This window comes from Caenorhabditis briggsae, assembly GCF_000004555.2.
Source record: "Caenorhabditis briggsae complete genome, chrV, whole genome shotgun sequence".
Lineage (NCBI taxonomy): Eukaryota > Metazoa > Nematoda > Chromadorea > Rhabditida > Rhabditidae > Caenorhabditis > Caenorhabditis briggsae.
In genome coordinates, this window is record NC_013488.2 from 13486508 (window position 1) to 13511006 (window position 24499).

Consider the following 24499-nt stretch of genomic DNA (forward strand, 5'->3'; position numbering starts at 1 on the left):
ATAGGCTCGACGACTTCTCTTCTAATTACTCATCACCGCCTCTTCCTTCCCAACATCTCTTTCCATTTGCTCTTATTTGTGTATCCGATCTTTGTGCTTCAACACACGTCCTTCGCTTACGATTGTTTAAACCGATCTCACCTGTTTTTTTCTATGTATGGATTAATTATTTATTTAAGGTAATAAATTGGTTTTTTTTGCAAATAGTCGAGTAGCTACACTAATCACAAAGTATATCCAAAGTATAAAGATCAACTGACATGATTTACAAAATCTCGCTTCCGGCAGATCTCTCGAAGGTCGTCAAAAGATGTGGGCGGCACGTAGGCGGTAATTTATTCGAGAAGAAAATTAGAAGAAGGACTGGTTGCTGGGTAGACACCCCCTCAAGAGAGAGTCACGTGACCAATTCAGAAACAAGACTTTTAAGAAGCGAGAGCGAAGAACAGAAGACGGTACACAGAACAAGGACAAAACACTTCTGGGAACGGTCCATACGGGTCAATCTTTGGGAAGATGAACAAATTGGTTTTTTAGACTCAAGAATGGGCTAATTTGAACATGGTGTGAATGGGGTGAAAGATTGGATTTTCTGAGAAGAATACAAGTTAGCGACGACGACGTCAAGAAAACTCTCGAGAAAACTTGATCTTCTAATTGGGCAGCTAATTAAATACCTTTTGGCAAATCAATATAATTAGTCAATAGATGAAACAGGGTATGAAAGGAGTACAGGGTAGCGCATAATAAACCGGACTAAAGATTGTACAAGCATAAAATTCGAGTATAGCGTCGTACTGGGTTGAAGTTTGGAGTGCTCAAATTCAAATAATTCATTAGAAAACTGGAAAAGTTTCAATTTATTTGATCAACTGCTGAAGTTATCGCTTGTCAAAGTTGTTTTATCTGACGAAAATCCCAAAAATATTACTCCGTTCATCTTTGGGCAATCATAACGACGCCTAGACTTCAGGAATCGCTTTGAAAATTTCAGTAGTTTTGAATCAAATGTATAATTATATTTCTATCAATTTTCGTGTTTCAAAGATACTTATGTCAAAAGATATACCCGCTTTTATCAGTCCGGGTAATTTTGCGACATCTTGTAAGGGGTAAGTTGTTATAATATTTTTTGACCAGTTTTCTGAAAACTTGAAACAGAGCTCATTCCAATTTTTGGCTGTGATGTCCAGTGAGGAATACTGTATCAGAAGCCGTTAAACGCGGAATCAGTTATCCTGGAAATCTGACACTATTAAAGATTAAACCATTAAACCACCGATATCCACAGGTGTCCATAATTTTATTTGCCATTGCAGGACATGTTTTAAAATCCTCAAGACTACCGAATATCCGAAAAAAAAATACTGGCTCTGGGACATTTCGCCACCGTGATATTACAGGCGAATGTATTGATTTCAGACTACAATATTAGATTTCAGACTAAATTTTAGATTTTTTTTTTCGAATCTCAAGATGTGTCCTATCAGAGAAATAAACAAACATTGTATTTGAAACCCCTAACTTATTTTGTAGTCTGGAATGTCCGGTGTCGAAATGTCTCTGACCCGAAATTTTAATTTCAGGAACACTGTGATCATAAACCTTGCATCCAATAGGTTCACGATCCGATGGATCTTACAATTAGACTTCTGAAATCGTAGTGTCTTTAGACATCGTCTAGAAGTCCATAATCCTACAAATTCTGTATGACTACGATTTATAGGTTCAATGGCCTTACACATAGTCATGCCAGTCTATAGCCAGATCTATCCCAGGAAGTTCTTACGAATAGTCCCCTTCTGTAATATGTTTTGATTCTGTACCCATTTCCGTTCCTCAGAACGGAACACCTCGTGTTATTATTTTTTCCTGTTCCCCCTCCTTCTTTTTCTTCTTATTCTTCTCTTCCCACCATCACATCATTTTTTTTAAAAACGGAGCACATACATTTGCTCCTAGTTTAACCAAGTGGTCGTTTTCCAATGTATGCATAACCCGATTTGTCGGTCAGTCTTCTATCGTTCTCCCTGTTTCTTTTCGACTTCTTCTTCTCCATCTTTTTCAGGCCCCCGTAACAAGGTTTCCTTGTTTTTTTCCCTTTCGCCGCCTCCGTCGTCTTCATCCTTTCGTGTTTCTTCCCCCGTTGATTTTGTGGCACAAATCCTGACCAAATCCTTCTTGTGAGAACCCCACCTCTTGTCTGTTTTATTCCTCGTTTTTCCTGGTTTTTTCGTGTTTTTAAGGAAGCTCCTTTTTTTCTGTGCTAAACTCCAACAACTTCATTTCCAACCCACTTATCTTTCGCTCCGTCCCATTTGACTCATTTGCAGTTGCCGTCGTAAGTGGTGCAACGCCGTTAGTTGACGCCTTCTGGATACTCTCTTCTGACTCCTGTTTTCTGGTAAGTTGATATTTCTTTATTGAAGTATTTGATTACAAGTCAATATTTGGAAATCTTCAATAAAATTCTGGCAAGAGGGATCAAGATCCATAGCTTCGAGAAATACTAGGGAAGTTAGATTAAGTATCTCATATCTGATCCCCATGATTAGCAATCCACGAGGTTCTGGACACATCTGGTAATCCATGAGATCCAAATATCCAGATTACCAGAGATTTTAATCAATCATTCATGGTGCTCGCCATCGCTACATGTTTATACGTCCGCCCATGTTCTGGGACATAACTTGAAAGCCAATAGAGATATCGATCAGAATTAGTCAAAATCGGATTTGGAACTAAGAGTTACAAATTCATTTCTAATAGTTAGATTAGGTCTAAAAGATGACTCGAGTTATCTGGAAAAGTCTGAAGAATGCTTCATGCACCTACGAAGATCGGTAGATCATGACCTCTAAACAAGATGGAGAAGTCCAATCGCTGTAAAAAGTTATTTTTATTTTTCTTAGACTCGTACATCCTGTCATGGGATCTTTTGCCTACTAATGCTAAATAAGCTTCAATCGATGCATCCAAACTTTTAGGTGAGCTTAAAAAACTATCACATAACAACTAAATTATTCACACAGACATATTGACCTTTTTATTATCTGGACCAGCTCAAAGTCTTTGTTTTCTTTTCTTTCAGGGTTCATTGGCTCTTAAAAGATTTGAATTACGTTTTTGAAAGTTCCAATGCCCACCTTTTTGCACGTTTCTCTTTGCAAGCTAATTAACTATAACGGAGTCACAAACCAAAATTAAAACTTAACTTCGGAAACAAAAACTACTTCTTTTGAAAACTTAATTAGTTTTGGTGTTCTTTGCACTTACTGAGTTTTGTTTTGAAAATGTTTCAAGAAGTGATTCCATACTTTCTTCTACAGTAGTCCAAGTCCAAAACCCTTTGACGCATAATTACCCGATCTTAAGTTTGTACAAGCATAAAATTTGAGTAAAGCGTTGCACTGGGCAAAAATTTGGAGTGCTGAAATTCAAATAATTCATCAGTAAACTGACAAAGTTTCAAATTATTTGAGCAACTTTGAGCTGAGTTATCGCTAGTCAAAGTTGCTTCATCTCATGAAAGTTACAAGAATCATTACGATGTTTATCTTTGGACAATCATAACAATACCTAGACTTGAGGAATCGGTTTGAAAATTTCAGTAGCTTTGAATCAAATGTAAAATTATATTTCAACCAATTTTCGGGTTTCAAGGATACTTATGTCTAAAGATATATCCGATTCCCTCTCTAGTCGTATCCACGTCTATCCTTTTCAAACGTTCACAACCCCCCCCCCCCCCCCCAAATGGAGAAAAAAAGAAAACAAAGGAACAAAAAAGCATAAGAGTACATCTATATTTCATCCATACAACCGGATGTGTCTTGCTATAATTCTAGGTTGTCCCAAAGCTGCATTTTGTCATCTTGCACCAATATATTCCCTCTTTTTTTCTCGTTCTATATTCGATTATGTTTCCATGGCACTCAAAACTGGAAACGACAGAGAAGATTAGTCCATTTCCCCTCGAGCTCCTCTCATTTTTGAAAACAAGGGCAGGGGAGTGGAGAGATGTCATCAAAAGGGATTGGAAAGAGAAGCACATAACATAGCGCCTTTTTTGTTCTACAATAAATTGTATCCGTTTCTTTTTCTTCTTCTTCTTTTTTTTCTTTTCCTTTCTTTTATAAATGAAAAGATTGGGGCGGTGTTGGTGGTGGTTGTGGAGGGTATTAGGTAGGATCAGGTGCTCCTCCTTTTCTCATCAAAATAATGAAGATGATGAGCATAAGAATAAGAGAAAGAAAAAGAAAAAGAAGCCGTGAGCGTGCAGATCCATAGAGATTCCTAGTGGAATTGAATCAGCTGATAACAACGAGAAGCCTACTTTTTTATGATAATCATACCAGATTTCAGAGGACGAATGAGAGATTTTTCAACCGATTTTCTTTTCGAATGATGAATTCTAGTATAGCTTGAAACGGTTGAGTCAGATAGGTTGCCGAAATTTTTTTTCCTAGTTTATTTGAACTAAAAAAGTTTCTTTCAAAAGTTAGCAATAGTGGTCAGTTAGCAATACTGGTAAACCGTTTATCATAACATTTCAAACATTTCATCAGTTTACCAATTTTTTGTATCTTTCATGGCAACCGAGATAATTGAGCTCCAAGTGAACTAAGGGTTTTTTTTCTAATAAAAAATTTTAGAATGTTCAGTACTTATCCACCCAAAACGTTGACTTTGAGCCCATATATCTCATTCCCTGTAAAAGATATCAAAAAGTGATCAAATGACACTTTTTTTGGTATTATGTTAAACATTTTATCAGTTAACAACCTGTTCATATCATTTGTAGGGAATGAGATATATGGGCTCAAAGTTTCAAGTTTGGGTGTCACTCTATTTGAGTGTTTACGCTAAGTTTTCAAGGCAGAAATAATCTACTACTTTCGACTGGTACTGTAATCCTTCTGTTATCTAAAACTATAGATCTTCGAATTCTGATTACCGTAACTGCCTGAATTCATCAGTCTAGACAGTTACGTAGTATTCTCTAGCTTCTATTGTTTTCCTTGTTTTTCAGAAGGATTGTTTTTGAAACCCATAGTCAGATAAATCTGCTTATCCGTTTCATTTAGTTTCTGCCGATCCATGTAGCAAAGAAAAATGCTTGATATGATCTGAAACAAACAGGAAACTCTTCTAGCATATCTCCTATTTTCTTCGTTCTGATAATTTTAAGAACGTCACCCACGTCTTCTTCCTCCACATCCTGAAGTTTTCAATGACGTTTTTTTCCTCTACGAGTTCACACTTTCCGTCCCCACTTTCCATCCTCCTCATCTTCCTTCTATTGATTCGTCTCTCCTGATCCGCTAATTTTCGATACTGCTGCTTCATCTTCTCTTGCTCATATTTTTCCAACCAACACACCTTTTTTTGATGCCCATCCCGTCGCTAATCGTCTCTTCCGCCAATAATCCATCTAAATAATCCCAGTCCATACATTTCTCTTTTTTCCATCAATTTTGCTCCTCTCTTCTCCTTTTTTTCGCGTTCTTCACCATCTACAACATCACGTTTTTCACTTCCACTCATCTCCGGATAGCTGCCTTTCATCTTTCCAATATTTTTCTAACAATTTGTTTCAACTTTTTCCTCCTCCCTGGTTTCATTTTGCCCTTTTCCTCACCAATCAAACTACGTTGTCTTTTTTGTTGCCAAAGAATTGTGGAGTGCAAAATAGATGACGAAATGGGAGGGGACATATCTGAAGACGTCGAGGTTAAAGTGTGGAAAAGGAGGACGGAGGGAATGCAAATTAGTCAACCAGAAACATGCATCCGTTATTAGTTTTGTGCTTCAATCTCATCTACTTATCCTCTTCTCTTTCTCCTCCGCTTCTTTTCCACTCCTCTTTTCATAATCATAAGATTTCTTCAACTACTCCCCAACAAGTCAGATAATCTTCTAACTTCTTTATAGTAAAATTTTTTTCGAAATGGCTGGAGAAGATTTTAAATTTTCTCAAAGTCAAAACATTCTACATTTCAGAACTGTCGTCTTCGAAGCAGCAAGTAGTGCTGAGTCAGGCGTCGGCAGGCTCTGGCTCCGATTCTCGAAAGCCGTCGAAGGTCAATGTGCACGTGAAGGACGGAGGAGACGCCAGTCGCCGGAATACCATTGACCTCCAGATAGGAGAGGGACGGTCCCGAAAGAATACTTTGGTGAAGGTGAACGGAGAAGTCGTCAGTGTAACGCACTCGGCGAGTAACGACGTAAGTTGAGCACGGCTTACAGAAGAAAATTTATTCGACTTTTTTTGAAGTTGTGATATACATTCTGACGTAACGTTGTACAGTGTTTAGTGTTCACTATGCGTACAACCCGCTCCAGCTTTGTCCGCGTGGCTCAGTCTGTAGCGGCGCCGCACCTTCAATACTCGCCCCACAAGTTCAACTCCTCGTGAGGTCTATATGAGAATGTAATTTTTGGTGGTATCAGGGATGAGAACTAGGAGAATAAGAACTGCTACATTTGAGCACTGCAGATACGAGAACTGCTACAAATAAGAACTCTTACATATATATTTCGTTTATTCGAAGGATTTGAAGAAATAAGGAGTGATGGTAACCGGGGAAAGAAACTGGTAAAAAAAAAGAGAACTAGTTCTAATCTTATTTATTTATCATGTGTAGTAAAACATTAGAGAGCAGGACATGAAAGACTCAGAAAAGATGCCCCTCACGAGGCCGATCTGAGTAGGGGAGGGGAAACGGGATAATTTAGAAAATTGACACAGGAAAGATGTAACCGGTAGAAAAAAAAGAGAAATAGGGAGCAAATATATCAATAACGGGTAATACTGGAAGAAATTAAGGATTCAAACTCGGAAGGTAGGAGAAATCGGGTAACTTGGGAAGTGAGTAGTTGAACGGCTCTCATATGTAGTTCAGGATCTAACACTTTGTAAAAATTAGTTTGGAAATAATCTCGTTCCTCTCAATATTTCAAGATTTTCGAAAAAGGTTTTGAAATTTTTTCAGCCAATTTTTAGAGTTCATCTGTAGCAGTTATCATTTAAACAGTTATAATTTGTAGTAGTTCTTATTATCCGAGTTCTTATATGTATGAGTTCTTATTAGTAGCAGTTCTCATTTTTGTAGTTCTTAAGTGTGGCAGTTATCATTTTCCTAGTTATCATCACAGGTACCACCTTATTTTTTGTCTCCCAACCTTTAAAAGGATTGTACGCACTTCTGCAACACTTTCAACAAAAAAAAGAAATCCTTCAAATCTGAGATCTCACGGCTTCCAAGTGATTCATGAGGTACACCGGTCCACTAATTTCGGCTGCTTTTGGTCTAATGACGTTTCCAGACGACCCACAACACTGTGTCTACAAGTCTTTGAAACTTCGTTCACATTCTTTTTTTTTTCAGGACATGAGTAACTCGCCGAGGATCCCACGTAATCTGTCGGTTCGAGCTAAGGATCAGCAAAACGTTCAGAATAATCAAGAAGCTAATGAAGAAGGAGGAAATTCTGGAAGACGAATTGATAACACTCAGGTTTGGTTTCTGATATTTCCCCAACTATTATTACTCTCTAAGTTTCAGTCATGGCCTTTCTTCAATCCATCCACTCGCTTCCGTCTTCTCAAAATAATATTCGTTTTGATGTGTCTCGTTGACATCATGCACTGGGCTTATCTCCTTCGGGATGATACTAACGAGAATCCGAACTCATGGAGATTCTATAAAAAATTCAAAAGCTTCGATTTGTATTATCTGGTTGCTCGAATGTTCGCGGACATCTTCACATGTGTTCTCGGATTAGGAGCTGCCATGTGGACACGAAAACCTCTATTGACTCTTCCATGCACCACCATTCAGCTCCTTTTCTTGCTCATCAGAGCTGCTGTCTGGTCGGTCAGAAGCTATAATCGCGTGCTTGAGAAGACTCATGCCACCAACGAGGACAAGGTTGTTTATTATCTGGTCTATTATCGACAAAAACATCACTTTTCAGCTCTTCGTCGTCTGTGAATTCTTGCTTCCTGCGATCTGGGCCCTACTATCCTTCCTCATCGTCCACACAACTCGACGTCTCCGTTGCTATGAACAACTTCACGGATATGCTCGTCCACCGATCATCGTGCTCACCGTCAAAAATGACGATAATGACGAGAGCGTTCAAATTGAAATCGCTTAATGCTTTTCTCGCATAATCATCGATGCAGAACGGGTGCTTCCCGAACACATTCAGTCTCATTACTCATTTAAATGTTAAAGGAGGCGAGACAGCAAAAATTTCGGGGGACAGTTCGGGGGACGAAATCGAGGAATTCTTTTTTTTTGTGTCTGGCCTCCTTTAAACTTTTCATCATTTTTCGTTTTAGCTATTTTTGAGAGTAGCAAATTTCCATATTTTTCTTCACACCATTCTCAGTTACACTTGCAATAAATTGAATAAAAATATTCGGAACTATTTACTTTTTTCGTTTTCCATACATGTCGCGGGCCTGGCCGGTGGAGGAATTTTCACTAGCCCGGCCCGGCTGGCTGGTGTTTTTGAGACAAAAACTTTTGAGAGCCATTTTTAGAGAGAAAACTGGATTTGTGGGAACATTTCATCAAAAATTTCTTTGTTTTCAGCTTTAAGAAAGGTCCTGGGATAAATTTCGTGCTTTAAAATGATTATTTTGACAAAAATGTGTCAAAAAATCAACAGAAAAATTTTGGAACCCGGGCCGGGATTTAGCAAGTATGATGTTTTCTCATCAAATTTCACTCGATTGTGGAAAACGACGTTTCTTCGAAGCATGTTGAAATGTTATTCAAGCAAATTCCTTGAGAAAACTACAGTAAACTTTTTGTGCGCTGCGAGACCCATTAAATTTGCCGATGGGTGCGCCTTTAATTTTTTAATTTTCAATTTTTTCTTGTCGGTTTTCGCCTGCAAAAAAGCCAATCTTCGTCTCCACTGACATCGAAAAATGATTGAAATTCCACCGGAAGAACAGTACGAAACCGACACTATTTTTTCGCAAGAAGGAGATACCCCAGGTTTGTTTTCTAATTGTGAAAAACGCCTAAAACGGATTTTTTTTTCAGAATCCTACCTAGAAACGAAGCTTCTCGATTTCGAATCGGACAATGAAGTTTTTTCGGACTCGGAAAGTAATTTGGTCCGTTAATCGATTCGATATTTTTAATATAGAAATCATTTAAATTTTACAGAAAAATGAACGATTTTTGACCGTCGATTTGCCATCACCAACCACCAAAGTAGACAGCGACTCGTTCAGAAGGCTTGTAGAAAATGTAAGGGATTGACTATTTTTTTTCAAATTATCCATTATTTTTCAGTCAAAGTTCGCATGGTCTAACATTGCGTCGGCGTCTTCAGACTTCGACAGATTAGTGTTTCAAGACGATGAGTACGACATCGCACAAGATAGTTTCCGCTACGGAAGGTAGTTTGAAACAAAAACTATTTCGAAAATAAATTCGATTTTCCAGAGTGACTGCAGGTACCAGTTACAATCTCATCACTGGCAAAATGCAACAAGAAGTTATGGAAAAAGTGAAAGAGAAAGATGAAGACAATGATGATGAGGATAAAATTGTCGAAACAGTTACTGAAAATGAAGATACGCATATTGTCACAACCGAGGTGACAATTCCGTTGAACGGCAGTGGAGATGGAGAGGAGAAATCGAGTGTGTTCGATGAGATGTACGAAAGCCAGATGCCAAAATTTTTCAAATATCGAGATCATTTTCCGGAAATTCAAGGAATCTGGACACTTCTTTTCGATCAAAATCATTACGGCGACATGTCAACCTTCGAACTGCAAGCATCCATCTGTGCTGCTCTTAATTCGAAACATCATCTGATCATTTGTATAGGTGTTGACGACTATAATACTGTCACTGGAGTGGAGATGTCGGCTACCGATCGAGTGGTTTTCCGAATGGCTCTCTCGAGAGCTGTCGCTGGAGAATTTCAGCCACCTCTGATCAAAGTATGTATTCAATCTTCATCTCCTTCACAAAATTCAATTTTCAGCTTCCACCGAAACAACTGACTGGAGTATCGCCCATGAAACGCGATGTTTCCGAGATGATGTCAAACATCGACGTGAAATTCATTCCAGTGTTCGGAAAACAAGATCCAGTAGCTGCGAGCAGTGATGCTGCTCCACCAAGTCGCTTTTTGGTAGTAGTTCGAGTCAAAGAACTCACTGAAAAACTGTATCAGTTGTCTTCCGGTCGCATTTACGTGGAAGAAGATGGCCGTGTCGTTGAATTAGCAAACATTAATGAGGTTAGTTGAGCGGCGAAAGTCATGCGAATGCAGTTATAATCCGGTTTAGTTCAATTGAAATCAACATTTTTCAGGCGTTCCGTAATCTGATTATCAACAAGACTCCGGAACAAGCGCCTATTCTGGGAAGTGTTTTCATGCTCGAACCAGAACCATTTGTAGAAGACGCTCCTATTGACATAGAGGAATGCTCAAGTGAAGAAGAAGAAGAAGTTGTTGACTTTGAGACAACCACCACACAAGAGACACCGAAAATCGTCGAAGCTGTTGTCCAAGATATTGTTATCCCGGAAGAGTAATTTTTCATAAGGGGATTTCAGAAATATGAATTTTGATTTTTCAGAGAAAACAATACGCAAATCGTTGCCATGATTTCCGATGTTGCCGAATCGGTTATCGCTCGTCTCGACAGTCCCCGCGTTCAAAACTTTGGATGGTTCCTTTTTGCAACGGCCATTGCTTACGGAGTTTATCAAGCTGTCAGACCGAGATTCTAAATGCGTAGCAATCAATCTGTATCATTTTTGTTGCCTCCGTGCACTCAATTTTTTGTTTTGTTTCAATCATTTATTAGTGTTCAACACAATACATTGTTTTGTTTTCATCGACAGGTCCCTTTATAGCAAGTAGCTGGTTTCTTGCACTCACATCCGTAGCAATTGCCTCCAGATGCCACGTAACATATCCCTTTAGGTGCAACTTTGAAACCGGCCTGAAACGGAAGAAGGAAGGTGATAAGAGTGATTTTGTTCACCGTTGATTCGAAGAAGCAAAACAGGAAGAATATTATCAGTAGTATTTTCATTTGAAACGTTTCAGAAGCGTTATTTTATGGGAAATAAGTCATGTTGCCTTTTTATAGTGAGATGTAAATCCCCAGACGGTCCGGTTGGGAACAGAGGATTATAGAGAACGTAAAAACATTTGTTGTTTCTGTATTTCAGAGATTTTTAACCTTACAAATCTATTTTTTATTGAGCCGTAATTTCTATCTCGGTTTAACTTTGTAAAGTGATTAAGGGACACTAAACCCATGATTCATAGGTACTAAGTTCCTGGGTAAAACATTTTTTATTATTATGCTGGTATGTAAAAATCGTAGCTGTGAAAGAGAAACGCCGATGGCCGTAGCTGAAGGTCCCACAGCGAAAACTACAGTAACCTGAAAGTGATTTTATTTTCCAAATGTTTTCCTCGGTTTTTTTTACGTTTTCAGTCAATTTTCTGTGTTTGTTTGGGGAAAATAACAAGAAAATCGACGCAAATCGGTAAAAACGAGATATGAAATCCGGGAAATGAAAAAAAATTTGGTTACGGTAGTTGTCGTCGCACAATTGTGGGAATTTCGGCCACAGCCACCCGCGTTTCTCTTCCACAGGTCCAATTTTTGAATACCATTTAATAAACCCAAAGGATTTTCAAATTTTGTTTCAATATGTTTCACAATATAACCAGTTTATTTCGTGTTGGGACCAATACAAACATTTAATTTATGCAATTGGTGCATATGGAACCACTGCGGGATTCTATGAGGAAGACGATGTCTAACGGCAAGTTCCCTTGTAGCAAGTGGCTGGTTTCTTGCAATCACATCTGTAGCAATCTCCTCCTGGTGGAACATAGCACAATCCGGTTGGTGGAACATTAAAGGATTGCTGGAAATTTGGGGTGGAAATATTGAATTGAATGGAAACAATACTTTATGGATATCTAACTTTTTTTTTTAAATATTATTCTCGCCCGGTAACGATGAACCTTACGACCGAACATTTATTTAAAGGCTCGTCATCGGTACTTGAGCGAAAACAGGGAAAGGTTTTTTGAGTGAATGATCTTGAATAATCAGACGAATTTCCTTATTAATTAGAAAAACAGCCAAAAATGGGTCGAATTTAATTAATTACAAGATACGGTATCCAAGGTGCATGCATTTTGTTGAACTTTCGCAGTTTTAGCTTCAGGGCCGACGATGCGCCTTTGAATATCGCCGCCGGACAAGAATAACACATTTCTTCAAAAAATAACTTCTAAAAAAACAAAAAACCGTACCACAACTGATGCCATCATAACGAAAAGAACAGCAAGAATAAGCGAGAGGAACTTCATCTGAAACGAACAATTTCGAATGAGGACGACTGATCAATACGTTAGGAAACGGAAGTAGTATAAAAGAGAGAAAAAGTTCGACAACAACGAACAATTATTTGCCTTTTTGTCCTTCCCTTTGGCCGTTAATAAATAGTCGCATGGAAAAATGGGGGAAACCAAAAGATTACGGTAATCGGCTTTAAAATTTGGATCAAATTGACTCCTCCTCTTCATATGACCCTTTTACCAGAAGAAGAACTGATAAGGAAATAAGAAGATGAAAAGCTGATAATTGGTTTAAAGAATGACATCAGATAGAAGGGAAGCTAGACTCTACGAGAAGAAGCAAATCGATGGGGAAAAGTAATTGGGCAAATAGTAACATCATCCGTCCTACCTGCATGCAAACAAAGTACGAGTACTAAACGAGCGTGTCAATTATGATTTTTTGAAAAAAAGTTTTCTATGTCACCCCTGTTTACAGACTGTACTACTCTACTAGTTCCGTTCACATGCCGAAATACTATGAGTCAGGAAAAAGGTCAAAAGAGGAGAATTCCCTACTTTATTTTATGACTGAAACAGTGTTTTAATGGTTTAAAAATGTTCAACACAAAATATGAAAAAAAAAAGGTGGAAGGGTTATCGGTTTTCACAACTGTCATGAATGTTAAAAAATGAGCGTTTTCATACGAAAAATTTTTTGTTTGAAAACGAAAACTGTAAAAACAAAAAAAAGACAAAACTCAAAAAATAAAAAGCTATGACTCAAGACAGAAAAATGCCGGGTATTTATAGGGAGAGAGAGAGAGGAAAAAATAAGAGTTCACCGGAAGACTGTCAATGAGAGAACTTTGATCATTTGGTCAATCACTCAAAGATCAATTTGTCTGATTCTTAGAAATCACATGTGACCTTTAAAAATGTTGTTTTCGTTAAATCTGGAAATAATGAAATAGATTGGTTTCCATATGTATATGGAAATGTTTGGAACATTTCTTGTTTTTTCATTCTGTTTTCGGGAACAATTACTCTCTGGAAATTATTTCCCGAATAGTTTATGTATATCAGACAAATGAACTTCAAAAAACTCATCAGACACCCCATAAATACTCAAATAATCCAACAAACCAAAATAAAATAGGTCTTCTCTTCTTGAAAAAATGTGATAGAACAAACTGGTTCTCTTCTGAACTATGGTCTTGTGAAGTTCTCATGACTTGCATATTTGATGAAATTAGAAAAAAAAAACAAAAATGAAATCTGAAAAAGAACACCTGAAATCCTTGCTGATTTTTTTTTGGAGATTTCATTAATCTCTCAAACTGGGAACATATGGCTGTTGGAGATTACTGTAAGACGACTGCCTATAATTTTTTTGCTTTTCTTTGTTTACATTTCAGTTGTATTGAACAGAAAATTAAAAATTTTACAGCTCATTGCCATCCCTATCTACCGTATTTCCTCTGATAGAAACCCACCTAAATTGTCAACTTTAAGCTCAATTATCTCGGTTCCTGTGAAAGATATCAAAACATTTTTAGTTGATAAAGTATCATCATAATATCACCAATATTTTATCAGTTAACAGATTTTCGATATCTTCCACAGGAATCGAGATAATTGAGCTCAAAGTTGTAGGGTTGGGTGGGCTTCTATTAGAGGAAAAATACGTTTTTTCAAAGTAGCCAATTTCGGCTCTAGTATGAAATTCTGGTTCTCAAGAAAAATACTGGTCCTTAAAAAAAATTCTGGTTCTTAAAAAATGCTGGTCCTTAAACGGTGTTCATGTAAATATATATTTTTCATCTGAAAATTTCCTAAAATCGGTGAATTTCGTTATTTCAATTTGTTTTCAAAAGATTTCTATGGTAGACATCAAAACATTGTTTTATTCAAAAGAAGGTAATTTTCAAAAGATGGTAATTGGCTAAAAAAATTTTGTCATGACCTAAAAAATCTAGGTCAAGACCTAAAAAAATCTAGAACATGACCTGAAAAATCTAGGTCAAGACCTAAAAAAACCTAGGGCATGACCTGAAAAATCTAGGTCAAGACCTAAAAAATCTAGGTCATGACCTGAAAAATCTAGGTCAAGACCTAAAAAAACCTAGGGCATGACCTAAAAAATCTAGGTCGTGACCTAAAAAATCTAGGTCAGGACCTGAAAAATCTAGGCTGTGACCTAATTTTTCAGATCATCGGAAATGATCAACTTTCACCGTTTTCTATATTTCTTTTTTGTTTCACGCTCAGTTCCCATGAATTCTCCTTTATTTTTTGAAAATTCTTTTTAATTCCAAAAAAAAAGAAAAAAACGAGTTAAACACTTTGAGCTCAATTATCTCGATTGCTGTGAAAGATATCAAAAAGGGGTCAACTGATAAAATGTGTGTTATAAAATGCTTGACATTTTTATTTAGGACTTTTCTGACATTTATATTCTACATTACAGTTCATATTCTATTGAACGATAAATTTGAACGACTACCATGAAAATCTTAAAAATAAATTGAAATAACGAAGTTCACGAATTCGGAATTTTCAGACGAAAAATATATAATTACAAGAACACTTTTTAAGGACCAGAATTTCACACTAGAGCCCCAATTTCCTGGTGTCTCAAAAATTTGTACATACTTGTCTTTTTGATCTGAAAAAAATGTTTTTGTCCAGGTCTGTGATTCTCCTCCCCCAATTGTTGATTGTTTTTCATAGTACGGTCGTTACCAAATCAAGAAATCAAAATGGAAACCGATGCCTCGTCAGTTTGATCAGATTAGTTTGCCCACTCTAGCTCCCCTGAACTTGCGAACTTTTGTCTCCTCATACGTGTGAATGTTGGTCAATCCGAATCTCAAAACATCCTCGCAAGATTCTAAACAATCCAAAAGAGACAAACACGAAAGTTAATCGTGTCTTCTTCATCTCTCTTCACTATTCTCATTCACATTGTAAAATGCTCAAAGTAATTGGTGAGAGAGCATTGGAAACCTGAGAGACACCCAGACAACACACGTTTTTTACACTTTTCTGATGGGGAGATTCGATGGGATGGAGATGCGGGAAAGGGGTCGTTTCCCGGCTCATTTCATTGCTTGTTGATTCTGGTGGTCAACAAGAAATCCGAGAAGAAGAAGGAGGAAAAGGCGGAGGAAAATGAGACCAACGTCAATTGACCCGGCTTTGGCTGAAATTGGAAAGAAGAATGGTCTTCTGGTTTGGAGAATTAACGTGAGTATGGAATTTTCAACTAATGAAATGTTGGTGTTACTATGATAACTAATTTTTCATTTGACAAAATGTTTATATCTCTCACAGGAACCGAGATAATAGAGTTTAAAATTGACATGGTGGGGGCCCTTCCATTTGAGGTTTTACGGTATTTTCCAATGATCCAATTTATCTAGAATTTTCCTCCTTATATTTAGAAACTTACATCTTTGAACTTTGAGATGTGTCATATTTCTCTCGCACTTGTTTGTACCAACTGTTTCAAAAGATTACTCTCTATCTCACGTACTCATCAACTTTTCAACATTTCAGAAATTCGAATTGGAGCCGGTTCCGGAAACTGAGCATGGAATCTTTTTTATCGGAGACGCGTACATTGTGCTTAATGTGAGATATCTCCTATCATTCTGGATCTTCAATATTTTGATTTCAGCAAAAATATGAGGGATGCTGGGATGTTCATTTCTGGCTCGGCAAGAACGCTTCAACGGACGAAATTGGAGTAGCTGCCATCAAAACTGTAGAAATTGATGATGTTGGTGAATTTTAAAAAAAAACTCTCAGCACAACAATTCATTTTCAGTCCCTCGGAGGAATCCCAACTCAGCACCGTGAGGTTCAAAACTACGAATCTCCGCTATTCCTTTCCTACTTCACGGACGGAATCCGCTACGTAGCCGGTGGTTATGAATCTGGATACAATCATGTCGAGGATCAATTCAAGAACTGGAAACCTCATTTGTTCCATTGCAAGGGAAAACGTAATGTGAGATGTACGGAGGTAAGAGGAAGGGCGTAAAATGAGCAGAGCACAAAGATTGAATTTTGAAGGTAGAGTGTGAAGTTGGATCTCTCAATTTGGGAGATGTCTTCATTCTTGATTTGGGAAAAGATATCTACATCTGGATGCCACCAGACAGTGGAAGATTGGAAAGAGTTAAGGGAATGGCTCGTGCTAAGAATATTGCCGATGTTGAGAGAATGGGAGCATCCAAAGTTCATATCTTGGATGATGAGTGGGATAACGACCCAACATTCTGGAGCTACTTCGGTGGAGTTTCTTCAGTGAAGAAGGTTACGAAATCCAAGGATGATGATGACAACTATTGGAAGCGTCTCTCTGAGCAAATCACTCTTTGGAAGGTTTCCGATGTCACCGGAGCCGCCAAAGTAACCATGGTTGGGCAGGGAGAGAACTTGAAGAAGGAGCTATTGGATTCCAAGGACGCCTTTATTCTTGATGCCATCAATGGAGGTATTTTTGTTTGGATCGGTAGGGAGTGCACTCTTGAGGAAAGGTCCAAGGCTCTCATCTGGGGACAGAACTATTTGAAGCAGCATGTAGGCGACATAGCGATAATGCAGAATTAGAAAACATTATTTTGTTTTCAGCACCTTCCAAAGTGGACTCAAGTCACCAGAGTTCTGGATACTGCCGAATCCACTCAATTCACGCAATGGTTCCGTGACTGGGTTGATGAGAAGAAGAAGAACACTTTCCAGCCTCTTCTCTTCCAGGTTTCTGATGAAAGCGGACTCCTTCATGTTGAAGAAATCGCCAACTTCACCCAAGAAGATCTTGATGGTGATGACGTTATGATTTTGGATGCGTTGAACTCGATCTACGTCTGGGTTGGATCTAATGCCAATCCTAATGAGAAGAAGGAGGCATTGAATACAGCCAAATCGTATTTGGAGAAGGATAAACTGCCACGCCACAAGAAGACGAGCATCGACACGATCTATCAAGGACAAGAGCCACCTACTTTTAAGAAGTTTTTCCCATCTTGGGATGATGCTCTTTTCAAGAACGTTAGTACTCTTAATAAGTACAGTGACCATAATAATTTTTAATTTTCAGCAAGTCCGCTCCGTTGAGAACATGCGTCGTCTTCTTTTCCACTAATGGATTTCAAAATTCAATATTTTTGTACCTCTTTTTTTCACATGTCTTTTCATTGTAAACTTTTGATGATGACTCATTAAAATAAGAAACAACACTGCCACTCATTTGTAAAAATGGAGGAAAGATGAGGCTTTGAGGGGGCGCATCAGAAGATCGTAGCTAAGAAGATCCTTATCGAATCGTTCGTCTCCTACCCTATAAGACATGTCGTGGTCGATTTCTCTTTTGGAAATAAGTGAAAACGTGTCGTCAAATCGTTTCGTTTTCATTTGGCAGAAGCTTTGATGAGGAGCTTCTGCCTTCAGGCCTTTTCCGCTTCCGACCTTGAAAACCTTGAAATAACAGTTCAGAACACGCGGCAGAAGGTAGATTTGGATCTGTATCAGATAAGTGAACATCACGAAATGCTGAAACGGAGAAAAAGAAGAAGCTATAGACGAAAACTGGAAGACTGATTAAGGTACATAGAAAAAGAAATGGATGGAGACACTTCCGATGAAGATTCCGCACATGAAAGGTTTGAAGATGTATCGTGATTTTTAAGAATGCGAAATAGAAGACGTTATAAATTTATCCAAAGTACCGGGAAGTAAGGCTTCCATTTGGTCGGGAAACTTAGCCGACCGACCACCGACCCAGCCGACCAAACATGTGAATTTCATCAACATGGAAGAGATTTTTTGCGTATGCAGCATTTTTTGATTCAAAAAGTTGAAAAATGCGTCATGCGCCATCAAGTAAAATGTTGTGTACGCAAACACTCTCTGGAATATTGAAGCACCGACCGATCGGTCAGTTGAGTAGGTGCTGATCGTCTGGGTCGGCGGTCGTTCGGTCGGCTAAACTTCGACGGAATGGAAGCCTTAACCGGAACGTTCGGATAGACGATGATAGGATAATCAGATGAATTTCATTTTGCATTCCGAATCCGTTTTTTCAGATGTTTCTTTTTTCCGATTGTACGTATCGAGGTTTCTGAACTGCTCAACTGCTCCTGATACTTCATAAACTTCTTGGAACCCTTTTCTCCCATTTTATCAGACATCAACATCAAAGTACCTGTCATTTATATAGACAAAAAACTCTTAATTTCAATTCGAATTCCAGTTCGAAGGCTTTTAAAGATCAGAGATCTTTCCTAAATGAACAGTATTCATCTGTTTGTTGACTTCTTCAGATTGTGCGATGATCTGTGAAACTTTCATTTCGAACCGATCATACACAAATTCCAAGAAGGAGCTACTTAAAAACGGTATCTTCATCGAACATCATGTTCCTTTCAACCTTATTAACGAAGAAGAGGCTTCATTTGAAGTTATCTATTCTCGAATCTCTTTTAATTAACCTTCAGACCCTTTAATTGTCCTTCGTCTACCTGTTGTAATTCCCTTTTTACATCATCGGAAGCTTTATAGCCTCCACCTATAAACATACTCATTTGAATACATTTTTTCGGGTCCCACCTCCTTTCCCAATTTCTGGTATGTCCGTTTCACCTTCTTCTTCTTCTTCATTTGCTTATTTTGTTCTTCAACCCTTCTTCTAGCCATCATCCTTCCTTCTTCTTTTCCACCCTTCCATCTCCTTATTCTTTCTTCCATTTGGCGGCTAAGTATTCAGATGCGAAGCTGAGATATTGGGCCTCAAAAAGGGGGAACAAGCCAAAAGCCCCTTCTCTGTGTCGTGTCGATTTGCAATTCAGAAGTACATCGTTTTTCCATGTATTTCTCTGTTTCTGTTTCGTTTTCTCGATCTTTTTTCAAGAATTTCTGATTTTTCAGGATGGAGCTCGACTTGGGTACAGTCTCCGCCTCAAGGCTGTTTGCCATGTACACCTCAAATCTCGTTTGGTCCCTATTTTTAACGTCTACAGCTCTTCATGCAGTTGCTCTCATTACTAGTCCTGTGTAAGATCCTGATTTTATTAATTGACTGATTGTTTGATGCTCTCTGTCGAAAAATCGGGCCGTGTGTAGCTTACTGTGGACCAACTCATCCGTTCTTATGGTAATAAACTTAGCCAACCAGCCTGCCCCAGAAATACCTTTACCAAAATCCGCGGCCCTCTTTCAGACAGCCTTGGCCTGAAATGATTTGAAAACGTTATCATAACTATTGATGATCTTAACTGCCTTCAAATCATCCATTAAAAGACGTACACACCGAAAAGTTCCTAAAATCTAAAAAAAAACGCCGCAACTATGAATTACTTGTTGATTCGAAAATCTTCATTCCAGCCAAGCAGTCTACAAATGGGTTCGACGACAAAGCAGCGACAGTGATACACCCATACCATACATTTGTGCAGTTATTGGGTGAGTTTCCTTAATATTTTTTTGACATAACAAGGGACAGACCTTCTAATTCCTGTCAGCATTTTATGGCGCTCCCAGTAAAGCGTAATATAATTTTGGGACTACAGAGTGGCGGAGAGTTATCCGGACTTATAAAAACGAGTACATCTTTAGACATGGGTATCTTGGAAGCACGAAAATTGGTAGAAATATAATTTTACGTTAGATTCAAAACTACTAAAATTTTTAAAGCGATTCCTCAAGTCTAGGCATCGTTATGATTGCCCAAAGATGGATTGCATTGTGATTTTCATAAGATGAAGCAACTTTGACAAGCGATAACTCAGCTGAAAGCTGATCAAATAATTTGAAACTTAGTCATTTTACCAATGAGTTATTTGAATTTCTGCACTCCAAATTTAAGCCCAGAACAACGCTTTACTCCAATTTGCTGCTAGTACAAACTTTAGTCCGTTCATGCACCACCCTGTAGAATTCTAGAAAAAAAATTTAACGCGCGCGGCTAAAAGAGAAGTAAAAACTAAAAGAAATAACAAGATATTGAAAAACAACATATTAGCTGTCCTTACTGGAATAAAATTTAGATTTTTTACAGATTTGGAAGAGCTTGTTTTTTTGTTTACATTTCTTTGAATTCCTCAAAAATTCTTTTAAAACTCTCTTAATTCCTTAAATTTCTTAAATTTCCCTTAAAACTTTCTAGAAAATAAACAACAGCAGCTTTCTTTTCAAAAACCATCCCACATTATAGTTCAGCGCCGCCATAAAATCCAACCAGATCAAACTATTCTTCCAATATCCGATTTTATTTTCCGATCGATCTCTTTTTTGGAAAATAGGAAAAAGAAATACGGTTCTTTTCGAGATAGCATCTGTTTGCCAACCCACATTTGGCACGTACTGAAAAACGACGATTCTGAACTGGAACTGGCTTACTTTATGAGTGCAATTTTCGAACTTTTAATTACTGTAATTGGAAAGCCAGTGCATTGCATTATTCATAGTCTTTCAGGTCAGCGTTATGGCTCCGGTATTCCGTCTTTCTCCGCGACACAAAACTGATTCTTCTGCAAACTTATGCAGTTTCAATGCAACTATTTTTTGTGGTTGCCCTTATTTTCTACCGTACCAAAAGAGTTAATCAAGCAACTATTTGTCAAATAATCAATTTCGAAATTTTCAGCGAAAGTTGATTCGTCTCATGACTGGAATTGCAGCAGCAATGTCTTTGCTCTTCCTCTACATTGACAATTTGAACGACGAGGACGGAAAAGAAGTAAGTGTCTGCGTCTCTCTCCAGCCCCACTGTCTCTAACTGTCTGTCGTCTCTTTTCAGTTCACTGGACGCATTGCATCTGGCGCACAAATCGCTGGTTCTCTCGTCTGTCCCTACCTCATAGTAAGTCGTTATTCTGTGTTTGGTCGGCGGGGGTATAGCTCAGGGGTAGAGCGCTCCCTTCGCATGGGAGAAGTCTGGGGTTCAATTCCCCATACCTCCAAATTTCTTTTTGTTCTTTTTTCAGTACAAAGCAATCACGTCAAAGTGCATAGACTTCGTTCCACTGGCTCCAGTGGTCTTCACATGGGTTATGGAGCTCCATGCGATTGTTTACAGTATTGGGATTGATGATTTTTACATGCTGGTTAGTTGGATAATTGGATTATCTATCTGAACTTCTGAAATTTGTAGTTAGCCAACGTTATATTCTTCTGTATGGACGGTTCACTTCTCTCGATGTTCTTCGTATATCCCACAGAAAAGAAGAAGAAAAACTTGAAGTCACCGATTCCGACGGTCATGTAAACTGCTTATTTCCATCAAATCTTCGTGTCTTGGTCTAGGCATCTCAGGTTCTATCAATTTTCTTTCTCTCTTTCCACTTCCAACTATGTTGTTTCTTTTCTCTCACCAACAATTCTCACATTTTCGAAATAAACGGGTACCAGTTTCGTCTATTGATAGTGTGATAAATTTTCTTTTTTCAATGGTATAGAAGAATTTGGTTGAATGCAAAAGAAGGAGATACAAGAATAATAAGAGAAGTGGCGGAGATTCAGATATCAGAAAAATAAAGAAGATCGAGAAAAGGAAAAGAAGAAGAAGAGGAAGAAGAAGAAGATGTTACATTATCATTTCGTCGCGTTAATCGGTCACTTATACCGCTCCCGTTTTAATCACAGACACACGAATTCTTCGGTTTTGGTTTTTCCCTCCTCCCCCTTTTTTAATTAGAATTGATAGTGTCCGATCATCTCATTCCTATCATTCGTTTGATTTTTGTAGGTAAAAGAGAAGATTTTCGGAGAGATGCAATGTTTCAATGTGTGTTCTTCTAGAAATCGGAAGAATCTCAGTTACGAACAACTATTTCAGAAATATAAACTCCAGGTGAGATCCCTTTACTTCTTCCGGTTCCTTTCACACTTTCTCGAAGAGTTTCAGTTTTGTTGTTTCTTTGTATTCCTACATTTTCTTCTACCATTTCGCATAATTATAGAGGTCAGAAAGTTCTTTTCGAATTCTGCCATTCATCCATTTTTCCTACCTTCTCCTTCCCCACCTTCTTCTTCTCCCGAACTTCCTTTTCTGTAAACTTTTCGTACGAATGAGCTGTTTCACTTCCACCAGCAAACTATTCATTTCCCATCAGGAGCAAGTTGTTCAAACAACTTCGATCGTTTCTGAGGAGCATCAGAAGCAAGTGCAATTGAAGATTCTACCGGAAGAACAACCAAAACAACAAGAACTAACGGATCAAATGGCCGGTGTCACCGCAATTGAGATTCCACAATGGATTCAAGATAATCAAGGGGATTTTGTGCCGCCTGTCTGTAACAAATGCATGTTTTCGGATCAGCTGAAGGTGTTCTATGTAGGAGGACCGAACCAGAGAAAGGATTTTCATTTGGAGGAAGGAGAAGAGTTCTTCTTTCAAAGAAAAGGAGATATGGTTCTGAAAGTGATCGAGAAAGGACAGGTTCGGGATTTGGTCATTAAACAAGGTTAGTTTTTAAATTGATTTTATCAGTTTTGACTGATAGTCCTGAATCAATAAATTATTATTATTCAATGTGTTTAGTAACAGATATAAGAATTTTAATTTAAAGGAGATGGGGGACAGGCGATTTTTCGAGTCAACAAGATTTAAAAAACCGTTTCTTCAGTGGATTTTAATCTTTCCAGGAGTCTTGAGCTCGGCTGTAATGATTCTGATCACTTTGAAAACTTTGGAGGATGTAGATGCCTAGGTTTAAAACTTTGAATTCACAAAACTGTTTGAAATATCCTAATTTCAGCTACTTGCCGATTTCTGAAAGACATATATTTTTATGTTTTCAGTACATAAACGGCGGTTCAAAAATTCTGTGAATGCAAAGTTTTCAAAATGTTTTGAAACTTGAAATCCGATGTCCAGACTCCTGAAAATGATCAAAATAGCCGAAATTCAGAGGAAAAAGTTGTTGTATATTTTACTGACCGGTAATGTAAGTATAAAGCCACCCCCAAAACTGTTCATAACTTTTTAAAGCTGCATTTTTTGTAAATCTGAAAACAGAATCGTAATCAGCATCTGAAATTACTTTAGGAAAATGAACTGAATATCGAGAACATCATTTTTCATGTCACTCCTTTATGAGGCTCTTTTGTTAAACCAGAAAGATTTTTACATTATAAACTTTGAAATTTCAGGTGAGATGTTCATGCTCCCAGCTAGAGTCGAACACTCTCCACAGCGATTCGCCAACTCCATTGGGCTGGTTGTTGAGCGTGAACGAAAGAACACTGAATTCGATTGTGTTCGATTTCTTGTCGGCTCCTCAAATGTGACACTTTTTGAAAGATGGTTCTTCTTGACCGACGTCGTCAAGGATCTTCCACCATTGATTAAGGAGTTCTACAACTCGAATGAATTTAAAACTGGTTCGATTTAAGAATTAGAATATTTCTTTAAAAATAAAAAAATTAGGTAAACCTGGAAAGGGAACATTTGCATGCAATGCTCCATACGAGGCGAGATGGACTGATCTGCCCGTTCCAATCAACAGAAAAGAGTTCATTTATGATCATATTAGTGAAGTCAAGTAATATTGTTTTTTGTATTGAAGTCTTATGCTTCAAATATTCAGGAATGGTCCGGTGAAAATCTACGGGGCTCCAGAATACAAAACGGAAGTCATGTTGCTTGGCGAGGGGTCATATGATTTGGAAGCCGGTGCTGTAGAGTTGATTATTTGGTTGCAGGTACATTTTTTGAGCTTAAGATTTTAATTTTACCCAAGCGGTTTGTTTTCAGGAAAACACTTTCGCAGTTGTCGAGGAGAGCGGGTTCACCTATGCTCTCAAGTCAGAGACAATGGTCCGGATAAAGCCAAACACCAAGTAACGGGCACTCTTTTAATCGTTCATAATAATAATAACTTCCAGATGCCTTCTAAACGTCAAGGGAGGATTCGCAATCACCATCAGAATGCCTGGATAAGAACTTCAACCCCGCACATCACTTCCAATTTAGGTTGATCAATCGAATGTCTTTTTACCCCATTGATTCTAAATTCTCTTTCAATTTTTTTTTGATTTACAACAAAATGAATGACATGCAATCGTGTCGTTTTCTCTTCAACTGATAACACAATTCCGTTTTTGATGATAACTGTCAAAAGTCTCGTGTAACACG

General features: G+C 38.0%; 6 protein-coding genes and 1 non-coding gene across 7 annotated transcripts; 6 read left to right on the top strand and 1 right to left on the bottom strand.

The window, feature by feature from the left end:
• Positions 1 to 4221: 4221 nt before the first annotated feature.
• CBG19283 lies at positions 4222 to 8163 on the top strand (the record flags this gene model as incomplete). Its single annotated transcript, XM_002637505.1, has 5 exons — positions 4222 to 4270; positions 6004 to 6227; positions 7392 to 7520; positions 7569 to 7934; positions 7981 to 8163. The coding sequence occupies 5 exons, from the start codon at positions 4222 to 4224 to the stop codon at positions 8161 to 8163; spliced, it is 951 nt and encodes a 316-aa protein (XP_002637551.1).
• A 784-nt stretch (positions 8164 to 8947) lies between these two features.
• CBG19284 lies at positions 8948 to 10777 on the top strand (the record flags this gene model as incomplete). Its single annotated transcript, XM_002637506.1, has 8 exons — positions 8948 to 9017; positions 9066 to 9139; positions 9192 to 9275; positions 9321 to 9427; positions 9474 to 9978; positions 10023 to 10280; positions 10355 to 10575; positions 10624 to 10777. The coding sequence occupies 8 exons, from the start codon at positions 8948 to 8950 to the stop codon at positions 10775 to 10777; spliced, it is 1473 nt and encodes a 490-aa protein (XP_002637552.1).
• A 1047-nt stretch (positions 10778 to 11824) lies between these two features.
• On the bottom strand, positions 11825 to 12386 carry CBG19285 (the record flags this gene model as incomplete). Its single annotated transcript, XM_002637507.1, has 2 exons — positions 11825 to 11935; positions 12330 to 12386. The coding sequence occupies 2 exons, from the start codon at positions 12384 to 12386 to the stop codon at positions 11825 to 11827; spliced, it is 168 nt and encodes a 55-aa protein (XP_002637553.1).
• A 3141-nt stretch (positions 12387 to 15527) lies between these two features.
• Cbr-gsnl-1 lies at positions 15528 to 17508 on the top strand (the record flags this gene model as incomplete). The annotated part of the gene is made up of 7 exons (XM_002637508.1): positions 15528 to 15602; positions 15915 to 15989; positions 16036 to 16137; positions 16186 to 16383; positions 16434 to 16943; positions 16995 to 17414; positions 17464 to 17508. 7 exons carry the CDS (start codon positions 15528 to 15530, stop codon positions 17506 to 17508), a joined length of 1425 nt encoding a protein of 474 aa, XP_002637554.1.
• A 1782-nt stretch (positions 17509 to 19290) lies between these two features.
• Positions 19291 to 21627, top strand: Cbr-swt-5 (the record flags this gene model as incomplete). Its single annotated transcript, XM_002637509.1, has 7 exons — positions 19291 to 19415; positions 19746 to 19823; positions 20836 to 20959; positions 21007 to 21099; positions 21160 to 21222; positions 21347 to 21466; positions 21514 to 21627. 7 exons carry the CDS (start codon positions 19291 to 19293, stop codon positions 21625 to 21627), a joined length of 717 nt encoding a protein of 238 aa, XP_002637555.1.
• CBG28774 lies at positions 21251 to 21322 on the top strand. The gene has a single exon. It is a non-coding gene (tRNA).
• A 955-nt stretch (positions 21628 to 22582) lies between the features above and the next one.
• Cbr-haao-1 lies at positions 22583 to 24304 on the top strand (the record flags this gene model as incomplete). The annotated part of the gene is made up of 6 exons (XM_002637510.2): positions 22583 to 22826; positions 23515 to 23745; positions 23792 to 23906; positions 23952 to 24066; positions 24119 to 24204; positions 24250 to 24304. 6 exons carry the CDS (start codon positions 22583 to 22585, stop codon positions 24302 to 24304), a joined length of 846 nt encoding a protein of 281 aa, XP_002637556.2.
• Between the last annotated feature and the right edge of the window lie 195 nt (positions 24305 to 24499).